Source organism: Lacerta agilis, chromosome 5, assembly GCF_009819535.1.
Source record: "Lacerta agilis isolate rLacAgi1 chromosome 5, rLacAgi1.pri, whole genome shotgun sequence".
Lineage (NCBI taxonomy): Eukaryota > Metazoa > Chordata > Lepidosauria > Squamata > Lacertidae > Lacerta > Lacerta agilis.
The window spans coordinates 45,404,134-45,429,542 of NC_046316.1; the positions used below are offsets into that span (position 1 = coordinate 45,404,134).

The 25,409-nt window shown below is 39.6% G+C and overlaps 1 protein-coding gene across 2 annotated transcripts; it reads right to left on the minus strand.

Annotated features, from left to right (window-relative positions):
* Window positions 1-713: 713 nt before the first annotated feature.
* On the minus strand, window positions 714-24,174 carry SLC18A2 (solute carrier family 18 member A2). Of its 2 annotated transcripts, none has more exons than XM_033149552.1 (16): window positions 24,056-24,174; window positions 21,261-21,411; window positions 16,905-17,262; window positions 13,214-13,272; window positions 12,507-12,590; window positions 11,860-11,952; window positions 10,461-10,550; window positions 10,307-10,350; window positions 10,166-10,226; window positions 8,666-8,761; window positions 6,780-6,858; window positions 6,495-6,546; window positions 4,684-4,747; window positions 2,948-3,067; window positions 1,808-1,941; window positions 714-1,226 (listed from the first exon to the last, which is right to left on the minus strand). In XM_033149552.1, exons 2-16 carry the CDS (start codon window positions 21,379-21,381, stop codon window positions 1,116-1,118), a joined length of 1,566 nt encoding a protein of 521 aa, XP_033005443.1. In that variant the 5' UTR covers window positions 21,382-21,411; window positions 24,056-24,174; the 3' UTR covers window positions 714-1,115. The 2 variants fall into 2 exon arrangements, with proteins under 2 accessions (XP_033005443.1, XP_033005442.1); XM_033149551.1 differs by lacking the exon at window positions 24,056-24,174 and adding an exon at window positions 23,907-23,992.
* Between the last annotated feature and the right edge of the window lie 1,235 nt (window positions 24,175-25,409).

Below are 25,409 nucleotides of genomic sequence, written 5' to 3' on the forward strand. Positions count from 1 at the left end.
AGTCTCCTCATGCCCAAGGGCCAGCCAAGAGTGAAATTTTGACTAATCGATAGCTCTTAGATTTATATTATTTGGGCAGACACACAGGTCCCCCAGGAAACATTTGTGTCTTGCAACTCTGTCAATTAAAAATCAAAATAAAGCTTTAAGAGAGTGAAAGAAAGAAAGAAAAACAATTTCATCAGAATTGTTGAGAAGTTTCAAATCGACTCTAGGTGAAACTGTTCAAACATTGACCAGTCTTGCTTCTAATGTCATATATTTGTCTAAACTGTCTTCTCTTGTGTTATATGGGAGGGATTGTCCATCTGCTACTATTCTGTATCTGTAAGTGTCTGACACAATTTGGATTTAATTTATGGTGTGGACCTAGTAACACATGTCTGAAATTTAAATCATAATGTACTGTGAATCAATATTTCTATACAGATAGTTCCCCCCCACACACACCTAAGTTGCACAAATGTGTTGGCAAGCATAATATATAGCCATTTTTGGTGTAGTGCCTACTATTTGTAAATAGTAGTTAGAGATGAACCAACGAAGAGTTCAATTAAATGTATCCTTCACAATTTCCATATTTTATTGTTCAATGATTTTCCCCCCTCTAGGAATAATGGGGAAATGCAGATAATATGGGGAATTATGTATTCAATTTCATGGTTTCAAGAAAAGCTATTTGACAAATGCAACATTTTCATTTCTTTATACTGTATAGTGTACAATCAGATAATTTATCATTGTTGGTTTCAGGCACTCTTTGCTGCTGATCAGTCAAATAGAGAAAATGGTGGAATAAGCAAAGTGTTAATGAATGGACATTTTAAAGGCATAGATCTGGATTTAATTTACACTACCCATTTAATCAAAAATATAGTGCATAATGTGAAATGCACAAATTCTTGACACTGTAGCAAACTTCAAAAAAAGCTTCCCTTCTTTTATAAGGCAGTGGGTAATCTGCTTCATAATCAAGGGCAACAAATTAATCTACCTTTGGCTTTTTCTTGTTTACTATTTTACCATTAAAAGTACAGTACAACTAAAACGTCTTGATGAGATGTTCCACAGGAAACACTTGTATACATTAAACTACTTGATATGGCTTTCAGAAATTACTCATCACTTTCTGATTCTTCTTCATTATCGCCTATTGGATGTGACTGGATGTTGTTCTGCGTATACATTTTTGTTTTATAGTGACAGTTATGGTCCATAAGTATTGCCTGCAAAAGAACAGAGCTGTGCATTAGTATATCTGTTAAGCATTTTATTGCTTTCAGCAACAACAGATGGCTTAGAATTGGGACCAAGTATCTCCTAGCTTCTGTGCATGCACTGCAGCAACCCTGAGGGCTCTCACACTGAAATCAGATGCCTGAAGGTTCTCAAGACATTCCACTGTTCTTGAAGTTACCTCAGGTTTTTGACACAATTTGTTAGTCAGCATGAGGGTTCAGAGAAGGTGTTAGTCTCAAATACCCTTCCAATGTGAACTCTTCACAGTTACTTGAATTCCAGTGTCAATGTGGCAAAGTCTCACACATCAAAGAAAACCAGGTGTCTAACATGCACTGTTAATTCAAACTTCACCCAAAATATGGTAACTTTTTACTGCTGGTTTCCAAAGATAAGCCAGCCTTGTAATTTTTTTGTCTTGTGCAAACCAAGTTACCCCACTCAATACAAAATACTGATTTCAGCTAATGAAATAGAACATTACAAAATAGTTCATTTCTCTATTTGCTTATGTACTAAAATATAACAGAATTCAAATACAGCAAAGCAAGAAAAAGTTTGTGCTTACAATTTTTTCTTCCTTGGCAGGAGGACTGCGCAAAAACAAACACAGAGGAGCAAAGAGGATGTCGATGATTCCTATAATGGTCATGAGCCATGGGAATCCAATTGCCTTTGCAATGGCACCACCAGCAGATGGACCTTTGGGAAACACATTTTTTTAAAAAAAAGAAAAAGTCTTAGGGTATATACATAAGAAAAACAAGAACTAGCCTAAAAGAATTTGCTAGCAAGAAAAAAAAATAAGACCTAACATAAAATACTGTGTTAGCAGAATTAACAAATATATGCCTGAAAACATGTGTGTTGGAAAATTATTGATTTTTAAAATGCCTTTTAAAGTCAGTGAAGATAGTACAAATTCAACATGGATTTTAAAACTACCCACTAGTTCAGTGCTTTTGTTTCATTACCAAGCAAGAGGCTTGGCAACAGTTCCCCTAATTACAGAAATGGAAGGGAAAGAGAGGCATTCTGCCTTCCCTCTATTCTCCGCCCCCCCCCCCAGCCACTAATTAATACCAGTTCATGAGTCCTCTCTTTAGCTGTAATCTGTGGAAGCAGAATGTATGGGTCTGAAGTCTGCAAGGGCCTGGGCCCAATAGGCCTGGGCCAGCTAAGATCTTAAGGCCACATCTCTCTTGGAGAGTAAAAAGAAACTAAGTGTGAAGGTGGGAGAGAAAATGAAAGAATGTAGATGAATGGAATGTCAGGGGTTTTGACTTCAGCCTAGCTAGTTTCTTGCTGTTCCTTGCTGACCAGGTTGTGAAAACTTTGTCATCCTGTTAAGAAGCTGTTAGCTCTGTATGTAAACAGAACACTCTTATTGATCAGTTCAGAAGAGAGTCTAGCTGATGGGGCAATGCAATTGCCTTGTCTTAACAGAGACTTGGGTAGATATTTACCCCAATAAGTGGAGACTGAACAGCATGACTACAGCCTCTGTGTGATACAGCTAATAGTGCCAATGGGAAAGGGATATTTCTTACCTTCTTCTACAGCCTCATCACCTGCATATTCTATGCAGCAAACCCCACTATTGCTGCAGCCTACCAGACAGCTGGCATTGCCAGCATTTGCTCCAAGGCCTTTGTAATATCCTTTTGGTACTGTTAGATGCATTTCAAGAAGCAAATTCAACTCTTACCTAAAGCAAATCCCATACAAAATGCAACATCTGCAATTGCATAGACACTTCCATAGACTGAAACATGGCGCAGATCAACAAGGTAACCCATAATAGGCATCATTGAAGAATCCACCATCCCTGGTTATAAGATAGGGAGAAAACAAATGCTATTTTGAGAAAGACCTTTCATTTTTCCTCTTTCCACAGTTTAGAAAACTTATTTTAAAACATGAATATATGAAAAAACAGATAATAGTGAGATAATTCCTCATTTTTATGGCCATTTTTATTGTGTTCAATTTTCCTTATGCCATCTTTGAATGTATGAGGTTTTTTTCATTTTAAGATGGTCTTGTTGTCCTAAACACAAGATCTTCTCCAGCAAATGCAAAACCACCCTCTTCACAAGACCTAATACAATTATAATCTTGAACAGCCCTCTGGCCCTTTTCTCCAGAACTGGAAAAAATGATATTCAGAGAACTTTTAAGACCTTCAAAAGAAGCTAAATTTCTAAATATCTAATTATTTCATCAATTGTCAACTCCTGCACTGTATAATAAAGACACTTACATGACTTTACTGCTCTCAGCACAGTCTAAACACACTTGCTTGAAATAAGATGAGATTGCTAATATACCTGGTTGAATTAATGAATCTGAACCTGAATCTGTTCACCTTTTGCATTTCAAGCAATACATAAATTGCTCTTTGAAAGGAAAGGAACAGTAGGGAATTTACATTTAAAAAAAATCTGAAAATTTATGTCATATAAATTACAAAGAATTTTAAGTTCTCTGACACCCCCCCCCCCCCAAAGCTAAAGCCCAAGCCATAATTATTCACCTGTAGCTGTGGGCCGCACCCACTGGTAAGTGTGAGTGGCAGTTAAAGTCAGCTTTGGCAGTGCTGATCATCACCCATTAGCAGTGGAAGCTGGGAAGGGTTCTGGATTCAGAGCCACCATCCCCCCAAAAGCAACCATCTCTTAGGAAATGCACACAAGCAGGCCCAATTCAGAAAGGATCAACACATCTACAGTCTAGAGAGCTTCCATTGATTTTTTTAAGCACATACATCCATATGGAGTTTGGTAAGCAAAGCCACACATGAAAGTTTGCCTATGGGCCTTACTGTTTAGGGTGACATGCTGCAACATAATCATTAAAATCTAGAACACAGCAAAGCATGGGAGGCAATCCCCATAAGTTAACAGAGCACTTTTCCCTTCCTTCCCTTTTCCCATATGCACCAACCCTTACTTGAAATGCGATAACATGAATGCACACCTGGCAGGACTACACCTCCCCAGTTATGCACACAGGTGGACATTCACCCCATCCAGAGAAATCTAAACTGAGTCCTATCTATTAACAAATATATTAAAGTGCAGATTCTTTTTAACCCTATTAGCATGGGTGGAGCCAGGATTTTTTTTGGGGGGGCAGGTCTTTGTTGGGGGGCAGAACCGATGTGATTGGTTAGTTATTTCTATTGTTTTACTTGATCTAGGGGGGCAGCTGCTCCCCCTGCCCCCATTGGCTATGCCCGCCCATGCCTATTAGGATAACATTCTAATGTGATCCTGTATATAACTTTGAAGCCATACTTTAAACCACTAAATCAAATTCCCAGCTACAGATTCACTTACTTAGCATTTGTATATGCCACTCAATAACATACATGCTCTGAGCGACTCACAAAAAAATAGAATACATCAAGAAACAGAAACAAGTATTTTGTGTTTTCCTTACCAATGGCAAAACCAACCCCAAAATTTGGTGCTATGAGTCCATATATATTTCTAGCAAGTGGCACCTGAAAAAAGAAAAACAAACATTCAAAATCAAACATCAAGCTGCTTACTAGATTGTATCATATGACCTTCATTTAATTACTGGTGAGTGTTTCTTTCATCTGATCTATTAGCTTGCTGTGTCTGGGGGAAAATGGGTTCAAGTTGTACAAAAATACAATTTTAGTTAATGTTTATTGTACTGCTTTCACTAAACAATTATATTTACAATCTCTCTTGCTTTCCCTCATGAGAACTCTTCACATACCAGTAGCTCACTAAGTCTTCAAATATTGAGGGGATCCCTAATCACGATCTTATATCCAGGGCAGCTGTCTACCAGCTCCACCTCGTATACCAGCTGAGACCCTACCTACCCACAGACTCTCTTGCCAGAGGGGTGCATGCTCTGGTTATCTCCCACTTGGACTACTGCAATGTGCTCTATGTGGGGCTACCTTTGAAGGCGACTCAGAAACTACAACTAATCCAGAATGCGGCAGCTAGACTGGTGACTGGGAGTGGCCACCAGTACCATATAACACCGGTCCTAAAGGATCTTCATTGGCTCCCACTGCGTTTCCAAGCACAATTCAAAGTGTTGGTGCTAACCTTTAAAGCCCTAAATGGCCTCGGTTCAGGAGCATCTCCACCCCTATCGCTCAGCCCAGACACTGAGGTCCTCCTCCGAGGGTCTTCTGCTGGTTCACTCACTGCGAGAAGTGAAGTTACAGGGAACCAGGCAGAGGGCCTTCTAGGCAGTGGCACCCTCCCTGTGGAACACCTTCCCTTCAGGTGTCAAGGAGATAAAAGAACTATATAACTTTTAGAAGACATCTGAAGGCAGCCCTGTATTCAGGAAGGTTTTTTTTTATGTTAGATGCTTTATTATGTTTTATAGATTCTGTAAGCCGCCCAGAGTGGCTGGGGAACCCCAGCCAGAAGGACAGGGCATAAATAATAAAATATTATTATTATGCTCTGTAGTCAGTAGGTTCTGACATACAGCAATCACAGGGCAGGGTGCATGGAGAAGGGTACAGTGGCCAGGGTATCCTTTCCCTGCACTCTTCATATTATGGGCAATGGAAGGGAATTAACTATGCCTGCTCCAGCTTTGGACTAGTTTAGTCGAGACTTTTAAAAGTGGGATTTTGGGGAAACAAGAGGGAATTGGATCCTGAAAATTCACACCCTCACCTGGCACTCCCCAAACGTGTCCTGTTCCTGGCCCCACCACTGGCAGCTTTTTCCTGCCACACCAGGGAGGCCTCTGACAAAATGCCACACCATTCATTCCACCCACCCACCCACAGAGGTCCACAGTTTATTAGGGCCCTTCAGCTGCCCTCCCAAGCAGCATATGATTGCTCCCTACTAGCATCAAACATGAAACATCTAATAACCCATAACAGTTTAGGTTCAAGTTAAAAGAAGCTAATCAGCCATAGTGATGCTGCTGTAAATGAGGAGACTGTATGCAACAACAAAGACAGCCCAGATAAAAAAAACAAATATAACAGAATCTTCCCACAGCTCTCTTCTCCATATTCTCATGCATGAAACCAAGAATGTGTGAATGCTATAGTACCCTTCAGCGGATTACATTCAAATTAAGATTGAAGAAAGTTTGTGTCATCACTGAATCCCAAATACCCTTCCCCAATTTACATCTACAAATACACACACCAAAAGGATAGAACCATCAGTAAAATATATAAATTATAGAATGAACAGAATTTGCTCCTCAAAGTATCAACTTTTACTCACACACAAAATGCTTATTCCCACTATTACCATCCCGATTAGAGCACAAAGCCACCTATGAAAGAAGAAACATTATCTTTTAGACACCAAGAAAAGTAAGCACTAAACATGTGTTTTACTTCAGCATTTCTACTACAATTACTACTAAAATAATAACTTTGAAACAAAGCAGCAGGTTAATTTATTTATCATGAAAGCTGCAGTTTGTTTCTCATAAGGAACATTGAAGGAATAGAAAATACTGTACAACTGTGTTAAGGAATTAGGTAATGTTTAAATTCAGCATACCGTCCCATTTTGTGTGCAAGGACCCCAAAAATATTAGTTCCAATCAGATAAGAGACACTGGCAGGAATAAAAGCAACACCTGAAAAATATGAACGGGTTATCTTATCAACACTGGTTTCAGTGAAGCATTGGGGAAAGCAATAAGTTCAGACACAGCAGTTTTGATTAGAACATATCTAACGAAGGTCTTCAGCCTGAACCAAAAAAAATTAATATCCGGTTTGTTTCAAGCCTTTTGTTTGATCTAGCAAGATTATCCATCAAATTTAAACCATTATTATACTTTAAAAAATAATACTTGCTATCGGACACCACTATCTGTGCATAAGTGAAGTAGTGTGTGTATGTGTATAAAACAAAAGAAAGGTATCTTCCAAATTAAACACAATAATAAACTGTGTTAAAAGTAGATGGATTAATATTAAGAGTATTGCAATCCAAGGCTGCAATCCAAACCTGGACAGGGGCAGAATTTATTCAAAAAGGGGGAACAAATTGCATCTGCAGCCCTGCTGCTCATGCCAGTCAGAGTGAAGGGGGGGGGGGCAGAAGGCAGGCAAACAGCTGACAGCCTGGAGGTGGGACAGCAGTGAGGTCCCATGTCATCATGTAATGGCAGTGAGGCTCAGCCCCTCTCCTTCATCACCCCCAGAAAACAGTAGTTTATTTATAAGGATGAAATGGGTAAAGCTCCCAACACATTGCCCTTAGCTTTTGGAGAAAAGACAGGATACATACCGCATATACCCGAGTATAAGCCGACCCAAATATAAACCGAGGCACCTAATTTTCCTACAAAAACCTGGGAAAGCTTATTGACTCAAGTATAAGCCGGTTCACCTTTGCCGCTGTGGAGGAGGAGGAGGAACGAGCAGCCCGAAAGCAGCCCTTTGGGCTGCTCCTTCCTCTTCCTCCTTTGCCAAGTTTGCATTTATGCAAGCAGTTCAGGAATGGAACAAGCTGCCTGGGGAGAGTAAAGAACCGCCATTCTTGTACGCTTCTTAAGGAATGGTTAACTGGGGAGAGCGGGTGGCGGCACGAGCAGAGAGAAATGGCTTCTTTCTCGCTGCCCCCCACCGCCCGCATCACTCAAGTATAAACCGAGGGCAGCTTTTTCAGCACAAAAAATGTGCTGAAAAACTAGGCTTATACTCAAGTATATACAGTATGTAATAGCTTTGATCACGTATATTCTCTTTTCCTATACTGAACCTGAGTTATGATAAATGTAAAATACCATACATACCAACACCAAACTCGAAAGACTTCAGAGGTTCACCTTTCTGTAGCCAAAACCATACCACTCATGCACAAGAACAGGATATCTAGAGCCTTGGGGTACTCCCAAGATTTACAGAAGTAAAAAAACAAACAAAAAAAAACCACTTTGGAACTAACACTAAAGTAGGGAGGGAAAATAAACCAGCCCAATGAAGAATGAACATGCTCAGTGCACACAGAAAGCTGACACAACCAGAGGTGGGGTGTGCTGAAAAACAGGTGGAATGTACAGGAGTTACTTGGGGAAAGGAAGGGAGAAAGACACACAGATATAAAAGGGTATGGAACATTTTGTGTAGGATAACAATTGCTTGATGCAACAATGCATAACAAACAAACCAAAATGAATGCTCAATGACAGCATCATATAACCTCTCACTGAAATCAGGATATATGCTCAATAAATAGGTACCAAAGTGTCCCTTGATTATGTGCAATATAAACTATATAATGGCATACCAGCAATCTACAGTATTCACTCAATTGTCTAGAAACAGATTTATTTAGTTTTTTTAAAAAATGTTACCATTTGTCATATGATCTGAGATGGCAATCACAAACATTCTCAGGATCAGAAATATAATAAATGAAAGAAAACACTTTACCAAGTTGCCATTTTCTCGAACACATTGTCTCCATCATCCAGATGGGCAAAGCTGGTTCCAGCATAGCAATTGCCATATTTGAAAAACATATTGATCCTTGAAAAGAGATGGAAAACAAATTGCTGGAATTGTTTCACTTAAATTCTAATCAACAGCTTGAAAGAGCAACACTTACAGAAAGAAAACGTCTTTTGAAGACTTGCTTGTCAAATAATACAACACTGATTACTTCTAAATTACTAGTGTGGGAGGAAAGTCATTTAATCCATAATTTCATATATAGTCCAGTTATCCCCCCCCAAAAAAAAAACTCCAAAAGGTTTCCCTATTTTCATTGCATTTCAAAGTAGAAAGACAAAATATTTCAGCATGTGATGATACTGTGAAAGTGAACTCTAGTAGGAGCAACGCAGTTATCAATAGGAGATTTGCTAATAATTCTATTGCACCCGGTTCACACACTCCAGTTGTAACAAAATAATTAATCTGAAAATATTTAACTGGACAATGTCCCAATATACTGAGTGCATTTAATATATTCAAAAGAAAATGTGATATTCCATGTAAGGGAAATGGGCTAAACAGTATTTGTCAATACATATCTGAATTTCAACTTTGTATATATTCTTGACGTACTATGCCGTGTGCAACAATGCACATGGGTTTATTTTGCCATATCAATATATCATACTAATGCACCATCATTCTGGATTACAATATGTACATGTGACAAAGCAGGCAGTGTGGAATCATCATGCACACACTATGTTCATGCAATTTTTCCTACCTGGAAATCTAAGATGTTTGTCTTATGTAAAGAAGCCCTGAATCTACAAACTGCCACTCCACTTTGTCAAACAGCACATTCAGTGCTGAATGTACCTTAAAAACATGTTTATACCCTTTCGATCACAATAAAAAAATACAACAGACTCATGATGCAGCCATTTACAGCTAAAGGAGCTTGTTATCTTTAAAATTCAAGTCTAATTTGTTTTAAATCATGGATAAATTATTTCTCCTAAGAAAAGGCTCTCCTCTTGTAACACAGTTCAGAAAGAAAGAAAAAATGACCACTGCTGTCATTCTTTGTTCATATATGCCAAGTTGCATTAGACTCTGTATGAAGAATCCCTAAAACAATATTGTGGTCTCACTAGTGCTGTGATCCTGAGGGCAAGAAGCAATAGTTCAGCACTGTTCTTACAAAGATAAAATGTTATGTGTAATGTAATCTTTCCACTATAATCTCCATCTGAAAAACTCATATGAGCACAAGGTAGTAGATTTGTCGTTCTATCACAACTGAATACCTGAAAACAACACTGGATGTTTGCTCACATTATAGTTTTAACTACAATGTACAGAAGCTGCATGCTAGAGCGTGCAGCTCAAGTGATCCTTCCTTCGTCAGACTAAGTGATCCTTCCCACAGGCTACCAAATACAGATCAGATATGACCACAACAAATAAATGCAAGTGGGCAATAACTGCAAATACCTGCAGCAATTATGATGTATGGATCCCTCAAGAGTGTCAGCAGCGATGCTCCTTTCTGACTCTATCAACAGATAAATAACCTCAGTTTTAGAGAAAGTGTAATACAAGCATTAAAAAAAAAAGATTTATTGAACTACTTACTTCTGGTTGTATCCTGGATGGTTGCAGAATTAGCAATTGTATTGCTGCAGGAAAAGAAATCATAATGTAGGGGTATTTTTCAAAATATATATATAGTAACAATGTCACAATTCAAAGCTATTAGTCATGACATAGATATGGGAATTTTACTTACCACCATCTAAAAGAGCCAATGCTGCTAACACCAGGAAAGGTGCTGTCTTCCCAACAAATTCATACATCACACTTCCAAAAGGCGGTCCCACTATGAAAAAAAGTCATTTATACATTTCTTAGGGTGGTATTCAACATAGTTCTAAGTGGGGCACACAATGAATGAGGCCCACTCATACAACAGGACTACAGTCGTACCTTGGAAGTCAAATGGAATCCATTCCAGAAGTCCATTCTACTTCTAAAACATTCAACTTCCAAAGCACGGCTTCTGATTGGCTGCAGGAAGCTCCTGCAGCCAATCAGAAGCCATGGAAGGCCCATGGGGCGGTCGGCTTCCCAAAAGAACATTCGAAAACTGGAACAGTCACTTCCGGATTTCGATCGTTCAGGAGCCAAAACGTCAGACTTCCAGGGCGTGCGACAACCAAGGTACAACTGTATCCCACCACCAAACCTGTTTTGGGAGTTCACTCAACCCTCCTCCGGAGCAGATTTAGGGGCACAGGAGAGGAGAGAGGGGAAGTGGCACTGAACAAGCAGATCTTGTTCTAGCATATTTTAGCTATGTCACTAAAATGAGTTTATGAAACAGGGAGGGCAAAGAGATACCTGTATATTAATAACTGAAATATTTGACACTTAGGAGAAAGGAACAATCCTGAGGCAAATAACTCAATTAAATGATATACAGCAGAAATAATTAAAATTACACAGAGCCACAGGTATATCTTCTCCAATCTGTACCAATACGGAAACTCATACTAATTTATTAGAAACAGCAGTCACTCACAAGAAGGCAAAGGCAGTGGTGTCCTGATGGCAGCAGCACTACATCTGCTGGGATGGGGACTGCCACCTCCTCCACCACCACCACCACCCATTAGCTGCTGTTGATTAGAACATTTTAAAGCATGCATTTATTGCAGTGTAGGTACATTTAAAAAAACAACCGCCGTTTACCTTCCCGCCGGAGTGGTACCTATTTATCTACTTGCACTTTGACGTGCTTTCAAACTGCTAGGTGGGCAGGAGCAGGGACCGAGCAATGGGAGCTCACCCTGCCGTGGGGTTCGAACCGCCAACCTTCTGATTGGCAAGCCCTAGGCTCTGTGGTTTAACCCTCAGTGCCACCTGTGTCAAACGGCGTTTCCGTGCGCTGCTCTGGTTCACCAGAAGCGGCTTAGTCATGCTGGCCACATGACCCTGAAGTTGTACGCCGGCTCCCTCAGCCAATGAAGCGAGATGAGTACCGCAACCCCAGAGTGGACCTAATGGTTAGGGGTCCCTTTACCTTTACCTAAGTACATAAAGGCATCACTGTATGAAAGAGATAGACATATTATTATTATTATTATGGAAACCACACATTCTTTTTCAATGAATTTCCTCATACTAACCTAATACCCCCATAGCCATGCCTCCCAAGGCAATCCCCATTGCATTGCCTCTTTCTTCATCATCAGTATACACACTGGCCAGCATACCCATACCTGCATAAGCAGTAAACAAAAAAGGACAAGTCAGTACTGATTATTGTTCTCAGTGTGAAAATCAGGCAGGAAATCACACAGTGATATGAATAGCAAGATGCATATGAAGCACAAGAACATGCTTCATTTGTTCACAAAAAAGCTAAACTTAGCAAGCTTGTTGAAAACAGAACACCCAAATGAGAAGGAAAAGGAATCCCAAGAGCCAAAAACACTTGCAGTAAAATGTATCCCACCTCACATAGAATATATTAATATCATCTGACCTATAAAACTGAATTTTAAAACTTTTAAAGCAAAAGAAAATGATGCAATAATTCTTTTAAAAAGCAACACTAATGGGGTCATTAGACCATTTCAGCTTATCTGTAAACAGCAAAAAGCTAGATGGAGAAAATTTATCTGATTAAATAGAGGAAGTAAATGAAAAGAAAAAAATATTTTAACTAAAGAAATGCTTAGCTAAAACAACAGAGTCCAGAATATGTTGGTTGCTCAAAATGACAGATCTAGCAACCACCAATCTATATCATGAAGTGCATATGAATACCTACCAGCTACAGAAGAACAAGAAGATCCAACTCCTTGAAGAGATCTTGCTATAAAAAGTAACTTATAGCTTTCTGAAAAGGCGAACACTGTGGAAAAGACAGAACACGCCAACACAACTGTATTAAACTGGACTAGATTTATCCAGGATCTTGTAAAGACATTTCACAATGCATTTACCATGAAAAATACCACAGGAAGTGTCCCAAACCAGATACAGTTCACACTTGCCAGCAGAAGTGTTTTGCTGAAAATAGCACAGCGGAAGAGCCAAGCTAACGTCAAGCCTCCATGGAGGACATGGATACAGCTCAAGGAAACATTCAGATGGATGAGCAGAAGAGCATAGAGTTTCCTCTTTAATTATTCTGTGGCTGCTTGTAAACTAGCAAAGGAAGGCGGGCAAAGTGGAAATGGCAACCTTCTCTTCCCACATACTGTGTAGGTTGTAAATAGTGCTACTGATCCAACATTGTGGACTGGACAAGAAAAGCAAATATTTTAGGCACCAAGCAACACCCCCCAAATTGAAGCAAGGAATGATCATGTCCATACTATACTGTTATAGAACAATATAAGGAGGGAAGTTCCTCAATACACTCATGCATGCTTTAAATTAGTGTCCCCATTTGTGTACTTCCTATCGGTCCACCCCTCCATCTCCAATATAATATAATAATTTTTTGTGACATAGGGGAGGAAAAGCACTTACTAATTGTTGAGACAAACATGATGCAGAAGCCAGCAAACATGGGAATCTGATAGCCTATTCTGGAAAACAAAACCAACACAATATTTTGGCTTGCTGTTTATGCTTTCCTGCATCTTAAAATACTTTAAAAGACTTCTTTCACTAGAAAGCTGCTTTAGAAAATTCAGTTACATGGACCTCTGTGGTCTCTCCGCTGGGCCTTACTATTTAGCTGTAACAAATACTAAAGCACCAGGTGCTATTGGACCATTCACTAGGTCCTAAATGCCACTAGTTGTCAACAGGGCAGGACAGCACACATTTCTAGCAGATGGTGTCAAGGGGTAGAGGCACTTACCTGATCTCCCAGCAGGCAAGTCACCATTGCTTACTAGAAGGGGCGGGATGGGATGAGGCAATGAGAAGGGCGTTGCAGTACAAATGCACCAGCAGGAGCACCAGATTGACTTTGTTGATGCATTTGCACTGTGCCAACCTTGCCTAGCAAGCAGCAGCAAGTTACCTTCTAGATCAGGTAAGTATCTCTGCCACAGCATGCTAACCGCAACTGTCAAATATATATTGTGGAGCAAGAGGCAGAAAATTATGTTTAGATCTCATTTTATCTATTATATTAAATTTATATCCCACCTTTCCTCTAAGATGTACCTTTTATCCTCACAACAACCCTATGACAGGACCAAGGTCACCCAGTAAGCTTTATGGCTGAGCTGGGATATGAACAGTGATCTCCCAAGTCCTAGTCCAACACATTAACCAGTGCACCACAATGGCTTGGTTAATTTCTTGGCAGCATCTCCTTTGGGTAATGGCTACTTCCACCCTAAGCCACCAATTATTCTGGTAGATTGGAGGCTTTGGATCAGCACATTTCTCTTCATAATGCTCTGATAAAATGCTTAGTTTGTCGTTCAGGAGGGGCAAAAGTGGAGCAGCTCAGAATCCAACATGTTTAAAAAGGTATGTCTCCAGCTAAAAGAAAGTACTGATCTCCGGGAAAATGTGCATTGTTAGGCTGATAGAAAGCAGGCAGTGACTAGCAATGTATGTATAATTTGCCAAGACTGTGTGAAAAGATGGATCCAGTATCACAGAACTGGCTGGTGATGAGAATGTTCATTAAAAAGAATGGTTTAAACATTAAGCCATTTATAGATTTCTTTTGTTGCAATGAAATAATGTGGAAAAATAATATACTTGCTACAAGTGTCTAATTCTACTTTATAATACCACATGGTATTAGCACATGGTAATAGCACAGTGCTATTATTTGTGCACAGTTAGCTGCACAGTTGTTACACGATACAATCCTCCAAGTGGTCTATAAGTGAAAGCCAGCTTTGCAGCTCAGATATCACATTGTTCCGAAACTCTCATTTACTGTACACCTATCACACATTTTCCATTTGCAGAAACACTAACAATCTTTCACTTGCATATTTACTTAAAAAGCACTTCTAAACAGCTTAATGTTTCAAAATCTTTTCTACAAAGATACATTTAAGAAGTAGAACAGTATTATAAAAATTAAACACTGATTCAATGTTCCAAGAGTTCTATCTGCACATAGGGTGGCCAGGTGAAAGAGAGGACAGGACTTCTTCACCTTTAATCGTTGTGCAGAAGAGGGAAGTTGAGTAGAGGCAGGCACAGCTTGCCATTCAAGCAACACCTGTTGAAATTATATCTTCTAAACAACTATTAAATGGTGCAAGAGCCATGTGCCCTTTTCCATTTGCAATCATCAGCAGTCTGGACAGTTTCACAACATGGAAGAACATGCATACATATGATGAGCAAACGCCACATGTTCTGTGGATCTGGCTGCCAGACTAAAGTTGTGTACACACTATAGCAGGGAAACACATTCAAAGTACCGGTACATTTTCAGTCAAAGAATTCTGGGCATTGCAACTGACCCCTAAGAGTTACATTTCCACCAACTTTAACAAACATCAGTGCCCAGAATTCTTTGAGGAAAAGAATGTACTTTGAATGCGCTTTAAATGTAGTGTGTGTAAAAAACAAAAAGAAAAGTGGAGTAGGGCAGATTGATAGTTCTTTTCATCCCATATCTTTACAGTTCTCTCTTTCAGGACAACTTCACATGGATACCAATACAAATGTGATGTATGCAATGTTCTTCATACTGTCTGTGTGGGATCATTGGTATTGCATCAGGACTTGAATCCTCCTTGGGAAAGGAGGATGATGGTTCCATAAATGTATTACATGCAGATCTCCTAATTAATGGGCCAACTTAAGCTCTGACAGAAGTGTTGTGGCCTTTTCCTCATAACATGATTGTGCATCGTGTATGATAGTAGGAATCCTGGAATTCCAATCACTGCTCTTTATTGGTGTCTCTCATGCATGGCTAATGTGGATGTATCACCAGCAAATGCCACCATAATCAGTAGGTGGAACAGTTGCTAAGCACTCTGTGGGAGTGGATCACAATATTGTTGTTAGCTTTTGTTTCTACCCCTATTTTTTGTGCTTTTGACTTTGATGTTTGGAAACACAGGATTGTGACACTGGGTGGAATCCAACATAATGCTAAGGGGAATGTTCTTTGAATGCAAGGATTTCCCCAGCAGAAGGGGCATGATATATTTCATTATAGATTTTTAGCTGTGCTTAGCTATCAGTAATATGCCTTTAGTTTACACAAAAGAAAAAAACTAAGTTTGTTCTTGGTATGAGCTTTTGTGTGCATCCACACTTATTCAGATGTCTTTAGTCTGTTTAAACTGATCCATTAAGTGTGCATTCTCCAGTTATATGCTTTTTGTGCTTTAATAAAACCTGCTTTCCTCACTCAAGCATGCCTATTGCCTCTGAATCCATAAAATCACTTACTGTGGTAACACGATTGGCCTTAGCAGAATAGATGGCTGCACAGCCTGCAACCAATTTCTGCTCCTGAGTTGACCAGTCTATGACCTGTCCTGTGATATGAATTCCCTTAGGTTGAGGACATTGGCGCCTGCTGAAATTGGGGGTCTTGGTCCCTCACTCCCAGACTTCCAACTAGTTTTTAATTAACCAAGCAAGATGGTGGCCTGTTTGTATGAGATACTGTTTTATTGAGTTTTGGAGTATGCTGGAAGCCGCCCATAGTGGCCGGGGCAACCCAGTCAGATGGAAGGGTTACAAACATCATTATTTATATATTTATATTTATCTGATATTTTAAAATCCAAAACCTTCAAAACTGCATTCAGAAGCTCTTCAATCTTATAATTTCATATTTTGTAGTTGTATGAATTAATGCTGAAAAGTTCTGACGACAAAATCAATCTTCAAAAATTTTACAAGTATAACAACCACTGTTATGTATTTCTACTTCACACATGCTGGTATTTACTCTTTCCACAAGTTCACTCTTTCCACAAAAGCCTTCATAAACAAGTGCTATTCAAGGAGTACAGGAGGAAGGAGATGTTAAAATTATTTAACGTAACTAATAGAAGCCCCTGTTATTTAAAAAATATTGCAGGCTTAGAGCAGATTTAGTATTCAGATATATATTTTGGTAAAAGCAATCCATTAATGCGAGCAGTCCATGAAAACATACACACAATGCAAATAATTAAAGGGGAAAGGCAAACCTCTCTCTGAAATGCAGATATATAAACTGGCAGATCAGTATTAAATGCCACTTTAGTGCGAAAGAGATAGAGCATACCTATTTGTCATTGGCCCTATAAAAGGGTTAGTAAGCAGCTGCACAGTTGCTTTGGAAGCAAACAACAAACCAACTTGGACATTTTCATTTAGCAGGTCTTTGTCTTCCTTGGGGCAGTCAGAGGATGGCGATGCCTTAGTCATATTTACCACCATTTGTTCTGTCCGAGCGTGATAAAAATCTCCTGGTCTTGTCCCTTCAGAATGATTTCCAGTAATCATTGTGGAGTTGTCATAATAGGAGAAGATACTTTGAAAACTATTCAGGCTTAATGTAGATGTCTCCGGCCTAATGGTTTGGATTTCTGTTGCATTTTTTTGGTGCGTAATGCTGTACAAGTAACTGGGAATGATTGGCACTGAAAAAGCAAACAGAACAAATATTATATAGGGAAATACACAAATACCACTATCAAAACATACATAAATGTATGTTTGCTGGATCAAACTACAAGAAGATTATGTAAGCTTTCAGGTTATACAGTACTTATTGCCAGAAATCATGAAAGAGTACATAAGTTATCACTGAATCATAAGTTGTGCTCCTTACAATAAATGTGCAGGAAGTTCTCATGCAAACTGAAAAACATCCTCCTATCTTACCTCCCTCTGTGAGGGAAACATAGGTGCTGCTACCTTCTAAAATGGTGGAAATTCAGCCACTCTTCCCTACTCTTTTCTATATGGTCAGGAGAACTTGCAACAAGGCTCAACAAAGTTCTGCATGGCATCTATTTTCAATGCAAAGTTCATTTCTCTAAAATGCAAGGAAACTAAACTATAAACAATTTTCCTCTGTCTGGCAAATAGAGAGTGCCAATTTATCAAATATTGTGGGGGGAGGTCTTCTGGATAGACTTGAGCACCAGCAACTAATAATCCAGATATTAGGCACTAAATGTATGAGAGGACAGGTCAAGGGAGAAGGGAAAGACCCATACAGTTGATGAAACTGATTTGAATGTTGTTCATATGAATAGGAAAATTTTGTATTTCATTTTTTTGTGTGTAAATTGCTCTGAGACACCTTAGTGCAAATATGTAGCTAATAATAATTATGATTAATTTCTTTGTTGGTTTGATAATGTGGGTATAAAATACTTTGAAATATGTATTCAATATATCTGTTTTTTTGTGGAACACATTTATTCTTTATTTACTGTTGTGATTAACTGCATTGAGTATACTGTAATTTGAAACAGTGGCATATAAATAAGCATCACGAGGATACATTATTACAAAATAACATTGGGATAAGTCTTGATGAAAAGAGAAGTGGGATTGTGCTCAAACCCATTTCTAAATGGATAGGGCTTGGGAATGCATAAACAGCTGGAAAATTGTGAGTGGAAGCCATGCCTAAACTGATTTTTAGTTTGAACACAAATCAACAGTTTTAACTTGCATACCCCATAGACTCTGGTGGTATTTTGATCTGAATTACAATATAAACTTCCAGTCATTTAAAGCCAAGAATGAAAGTGATGCATGCAATGCACACACCTCCCTTTCATAACATGGTGCAAATGATTGTCCTTCTGTATCTCATATATATTTCATTTGCTGAGGCAAAAGAAGCACTAATACTGTATTACAAGAGTGGCGAATAAAATATAAACAAGAGGTGTTTATACTGCAAGTCACCTAATTGCTATTGTCTTCAACACATCACAAGAATTGTTCTAATACGCTAAGAATTGTTTTATTTACAATTCCCATCAGCCCCAGCCAGTTGTAGTAAACATCTTAGAGAGCACTGTGTACTTGTAGTACAAGTTTCATTCAGTATATTTTATCAGGAACACTATATTCCTTTTCTGCAGGCCTTTCCCCAGAGTTCATTTTCATTGTTCTTTATTTTATTAAGTTTGTCTTTTCTTCAAACTGTTTTACACAAAGCTTGAACATTAAAGAATAAAGGATATAGACAGACTAAAATGCAGCACTTGCAATTAAATCCCACTGATTGCATAGCTCTTTTTTATTCATTTCATGGAGACTTAAAGTGTAACCAAAGAGGCAGAGAAGCAACTTACCATGGCCCTGCCTCCTACATGATCCCATGCTCCTGACAATAAAAAAGCTAGAGAATCCCATGTAACATAGGCTTCTCCACCACTAATACCTTGTTCCTTTTATATAATGCTGGAAGGATAAAGCTAAACTCTAAAAGGTAAGATTAAACTTTTGCATGTGATTTAAAATCCTAATTACCTCCTAACTGTATTGAAAGGAAGGAAACGGGAGCTAAAAATAGTAGAAGCAGGTGAGGCAGCATGTTTTATCAGGAAATATGAGTGACAAAATCAACAGTCATTTACGTGCATCATGACTTGCAGATGTCTGAATCGATTTACTGTGGCAACAATTACATTTATTTAGGAAACCTTTCTGTAGAGATGTGAAAGGCCAAGTGATACAGCAAGAAATTTGCAAAAGGGTGTTTTTCACTTTCAGAACAAAATAGTAACTTGGGCAAGAATATAACATCAAACATACAGGAAAATAAACACTTCAGAGTGTCACTCAGACACGCTGTATTGCTCCTGTTAGAGCATAAAAGGCCATAAATGGGCGTTATTCAAATAACTACCCAAACAGTTAAGCAGGGAGAGGGTGAAGATGCCAAGCACCGGTAAGGCAGGAGTATAAACTGGAACAGCTAGGAAATCTAGACAACTGAGACAGGAAAAGGAAGATATGATAATCAACTTCAAAGGTTAGCAACATTTGGAAAGTCCATTTTTTAAGCCAGTCCCATTCCAAATTATTTCACTATGTTGAAGTGGCAGTCTGAATAATGAAGGCAAAGCTAGGTTTATGGTTAGAAGAAGAAAAAAACCCTACAGATGTGAGATTATTATTTTTTTAAAGCAAATCTCCTTAACATCAATCACACACATGACTTGGTAGTAGAATTAAATCCAGGTTGACACTCAAGGTTTCATGTGTGTTTGTGTGTGTTATAGTGGGGGAGATACAACAAGACAGAAGAGCATCAGCTCTATAATTTATGGATTTCAGTTTATTTTGGTAAACTTAGACTGCACAGCAATAAGGAATTTGTAAAATGGACTTCCACAATATTTTGAAATGCTGAAGAAATCGCGTATAGAGCATGGTGGATTTAAACCACCGAGAAAGGAGGCCAACTTAAAGGACAAGTATAAAGCAATCTTCAAAGTTTCTACATCACATAATTTCTGATTAAGCATTTTATTAACTAGTTGCAACAACAATTAAAACATGTGGGTCTAAATTTAAACAGAGCCTTCATCCTGCCAAGGAGCATCCTGGAACCTAGTCCTTCCTAGCAAGCAGAAGCAACTCACCCACCATGCTGTCCACTACTGAGCATAAGAGCATTTGTTATTCAATGCCATGGAAAGAAATTGTTCATGCCTTTTCATTGCCTACATTCAGACAGCAAGATAAACAATGGTTTATCTTGGTAGCAATGTACTGCAGCAAGCAGCATGTTCTTATGTTGCTTTCTCTGGTTCCTCACTTTACCATACTGTGGATGCATTCCTCCCCGCCTTTTGCCACCTAATTACAGAAGATAACGTCTTGGTAATGGCTATATTAGCATACACAAACAACCCAGAGCAATGAGCTCTCCACAGCTGAGTCAAAGCAGGAAACTTGTGTTATTCCAAGATAGTAACCACTTGCTTCAAACTTGGCCCTACAAGTTGACCAGCAAAAACAAGAGCAGGACAGTTTAAGAAGATTTCACTATGGGTTTAGTAATGTTAGTAAGTCTGCTCTGAGTAAAACTAGGTTGAATACCAACATAACAGTATTTTGATATGGATCATACTTTGCTGAAGTCAAATAATGTCCTGCATTAATATGGGTGTTGTGTTTACTTCTCTGGCCAATTCTTATTAAATACAAGCAGTGGTGCAAGTTAATTCCATCTGTGGCCATTTTCATAATCTATGATGATTAAATGCTGTAGCTTTGCAAAGCTAACTGTTCTCATAAGCCCAAAGATGAAAAAGAACCTATCAAAAGGAAACATGCATCTCAAGTCCTATCTTCACTGTCATTTTGGTTTGTGAAACCACAAAGGAAAGTACTGTAGAATTTTTTTAAAAAATTACATTGCTTTTTTTTACATTGCTAATTTTTTTTTATTCAAAGCATTATTTGACGGTTCCTGAAGATATCCACAGAAGCAACACTATTATAATAGTAACTGAAAATGTTAAATGGTTAAGGAATATGTCCTAACAAATGGCTAGCTTTGTTTATGAAGAAATCAATTGCACTTTCACAGCAACTGTAGCATTTTAGCCTTCTTGAACAGTTGTTTAAAAAAAAGAGGAAAGAATAAAAAACAACTACGTACCAACTACAGTAAGCAACATGTTGTCCAAGAGCAGAGCAATGAAGACAATCAACAAGATTAGTTTCCGGGATTGCCGACTCTCTCTGAGCCAGCTGAGGACACCAAATTCACTCCAAGCCATGGTTTAGTTTCCCTTGAGTAATGGCTTATACTACAAACATAAAAAATAATACTTTAATACAAATCCAAAATTAAAATGCATCATCCCCTTTTGTTTTCCTTAAAAATCATGTTTTAAGGAAGAACGTGATTTCCAATCTGCCACCAGAAATGTAAGAGATGTTCGCTTCTCTTCCATTCCTGGGCATAATAGGGAGGGGTCAATAAGGCCGCTTCTGCATTTGGGACCTACTTATAATAGCCAAGTAAATCAATGTTTTCCTGTGATCACTATGAAATCAAATGATAATTCCAGACAAGCTCTCATCATTGGTTTCAGCATTACCATTCTAATTTACTATACAAAAGACACTTGCCCTTTTCATAAAACTGACTACCAAAAAATAAACTCTGCCAATTATGTAGGATTTAAAGGGGTTGTGGGGGAGGGTGGAAATAGAACTAGCAATGAAGTCCACCAGTACCCAAACATACTAAAATAAGGGCAATAAAGATGCATTCAAATACAGTATGAGCATTAACTGAACTGGTATAAATGGAAGATATAACTAGCCAGCTGGTTTCATTTCCACTTCTGTATTAATTAATCCCTCTACACGTATTTCCCAAGGCAAAGAACATCAAGCACTTGAGCTTCATTTAGAATATTCTCAAAGCACTATGAATGGTCAACAGTATCCAATGATTATGTATCTTCCGCTTAGTTTTCAAATCATAAACATCTTGAACTCCAAATGCTACAAATATACAGTATACATTTTTAAAAGAAAATCTACATTTAAAGAGGACTGAACACATCTCCCGGAATTATGCTTTGTTCCAATTCCCATATTAGAAATGCTCACATTCTAATTCTTCACTGCTTAATCTAGTTTGGCCAGTTTGCATAAACATACAGGGTATCAGACAGGAATAATGGATTACTAACATCTGACTTCTCAAAAGTATAGCCAAAACTCCAGACCAGGGATCCCTACATTACTGCCACAACTTGGGCTGTGAGGACAAGATACTCAGCACAATGGGGAAGGGGCAAATTTGCCTCAAAGCGAGATTCCTGCACCACCTTGATCAATCCCTCAACAAGTCTCTCCTGTTTCTAATCTACAAACAGAGGAAATTGTATTTCAACAACCATGTCTGATTCAACAGGTTGGAGCAGTGTCCATCACACAAAGGACACAAAGTAAGAATGCTATTAACACAAAGGGGTATTATTGTGCAAACTACCAAACGCATGGAAACCCCACTATACACTCTCGCTGACCAACATTTACACTCCCTTCTGACAAAGCAGTTTTTGCACCAGAGACTGGTTGCTCTTTTTCTGCAATTGCATTTGGGTAGAGGTCCATTACATGGATTGACTGTGTGTCCTGCTAACTAATAAAGGCTAAAGCCTTAGTTTTGGACCAGCCATATAGTGGGTGCACAGTAGATGACTGAAATCTCCATTCATCGGAATGGAATCTGAATGTATCTTTGGCACTGTCCAAAAAACAGCTTGTGTTACACAAGACACACAAAGTGAACTCAGTGTGCACTTTCAGAGTACTACCTTTGTGCTCCCTGGTTTCCTCCACTGTCCTCTCCTACAAAGTGCTGAAATAAAACTGCCCACAATTAAACCAGCTTGGAAGCCATTCTCTCTAACTTACAAGCAGCTTCCTAAATCTAGATGTGTTGAAAGTCCAGCAGTGAGCCAAATGTTCTTTGTGCGTGCTCAGAAGCACTCTCGCCCAATTTCAGGTCTGACCTTAGTGCGGAAAACACATTATTCACCCCTTACTTTAGGGACTTCAAGAAACAGCAGACAATTTACAAAACTAATAACCCACAGTTGCCAGCATCAATTTTTGAGAAAGCCACAGCAACCAAGGTTACTGGGATTAATGCTTCTGGACCATTTCTATTGCCCTTTATTCAATACTTATTCTGAGTATTTTGTCACCTTCACTGACCAACCTGATACTTTCCCTGCTCCAGCTCAGTATCCTACACAGTAGGGGTGGGGAAGCTGCAGCCCTACAGATGCTATTGGGCTCTAAAACCCATCAGCCACCCCATCCAGCATGTGTGGCGTAATGGTTACAGAGTGATCCTGGGTCAGTCATTGCCTCACAGGGTTGTTGTGGGGATTGGGGGAGGAAGAGAACCACGTGCACCACCTTGAGCTCCTCAGAGAAAAAGGTGGGATATAAGCGCAATGAATAAATAAATGTCGAGGGAGATGGGTGTTCTTCCAGTCCAGCAACGGACACACCTTCCCCCCACCACTTCTTTGCAAGGCCTAAATCTAGACATTTCCCTCCCACCCCCGAACCAAGTATGCCTCACATTCGTGACCCCTTTTTCCTGCCCGCCCCCATCACTTCTCCACGTGAGCGCGCCCCACTCCCAGACCCTCCCCACGCCTCTCCCTCTGGGCGCGCCACTCGCCCGCACTTTTTTCCCGCCCTTTCTCTTGCCTGCTCCCTTTTCCCGCCTAAATAAATTCCCTCCCCGCGCACCAGGGGCTTCGCTTACCCTCCTGGGCGGGCGAGGCTTCCCCAGCCGCGGTCCCCAGAGCTCGTCGCTGCTTGCCTGCTGATGCCCTCCGCCTCAGCGAAACGCTGCCTCGTTGTCTCTGGCAGAACTCGAAAGAGCTCCTAGCGCCTCTGGGCAGCTCCACTTACCAGACTCCTCTCTGACGTCACGCCAGATCCTTATCGCTCCCAACAGACTCGTCTGGGGCGCTGCTTGTTCCAAGCAGGCACCCAACTCGACCCAAGCGTCTCTCCCAGCCCCACCTCCACCCAGCACCTTCTTTTACTCCCCGCGTCACCTCGCCGCTTCCTCGGACCAAGCGCGAGGCAAATGCGCCCCGCTTGCAAGGAGCTCCGGAGGATGCTCTGCTCAGGCGGCTCTGCCAGACTTTGGCAACCGCCTGGCTTGGAGGTCCGGGAAAAAAACAGCAAAACCATCGCTTGCTGCCCTGCACTTTGCTCCCTGTTGCAGCTGCTCGGCGAGGGATAAATACTAGGGGCGCGATGTGTAAAGAACTCACTCAGCCAGCTGGGTTTCTCTGGCGTCTCCAGCTGGGACTCATTTTGAACAGGATACTGACACTCTTCGCCTCCTCCACGCTGCTGCTAATAGCAGAATCACCTTCCTTTGTTATAGACAAATGTGTAAATATTTGGTAACTGCATGGGTACATTGGCAGCTTTGTTAAACCATAGGGACTTTTAAAATAGCATAAGTTTTTAAACAACAGCAACAGCAACAACAAATTAAACTCCTATGTTTCCCCTGTTGGCATCCATTGTGGCTGGGGAAACCCAGCCAGATGGGCAGGGTATGTATGTATGTATGTATGTATGTATAAATAAATAAATAAATATTATTATACCTTTATAAGGGATCGACCAGAATTATAATGAATATATATGGAGTCATTAAATCATAGAACTGATTCCTGGACCACCCACAGGCCGGATTTAGAGGGCGATTGGGCCGGATCTGGTCCCCTAGCCTTAGTTTGCCTACCCATATGCTAGCCAGTTTATTTCTGCAGCATATATATATATATATATATATATATATACATACACTTACCCAAGGACTCTTGCAGGGTACTGGTGGCAGCCGAATCCTACATATAATTATATAATTCCTTGGAAGTAAAATAATAATGAAAAAAATACTGATTTTACTCCCAACAAAATATATTTAGGAACAGTTTTCAGGTGGCAGTGGGGAAAGGAGAATCTCATGGTTATGCTTCCCCCTCCAAATAAATAATTGAATTCTAATTGGTATACCTATGATAATAATTATGATCAGTGCTTTTATTCAGCTGGAACTTGCCAGAACTCAGTTTCAGCACCTCTCAGGTGGGCACCATTGCCATGATGATAAGGGAACAAGGGAAGTGTTCATGGTGAGTTCTGGCACCTCTTTTTACAGAAAAATAGCACGGATTATGATTACTGGGGTGGAACCAGACTAAGGCCTAGACCCACTTTTCTGAGAGTAAGTCCCATTGAT

Excerpts from the sequence above, each read along its gene's own strand:
- SLC18A2 (XM_033149552.1), bottom strand. The coding sequence starts at position 21,381 with ATGGCTTGGAGTGAATTTGGTGTCCTCAGCTGGCTCAGAGAGAGTCGG. Across the intron at positions 13,273-16,904 it reads ATAGGGCCAATGACAAATAG|AATAGGCTATCAGATTCCCA; the intron begins GTATGCTCTATC and ends TTTGTTTTCCAG. Across the intron at positions 4,748-6,494 it reads TGGGAATAAGCATTTTGTGT|GTGCCACTTGCTAGAAATAT; the intron begins GTGAGTAAAAGT and ends TTCTTTTTTCAG.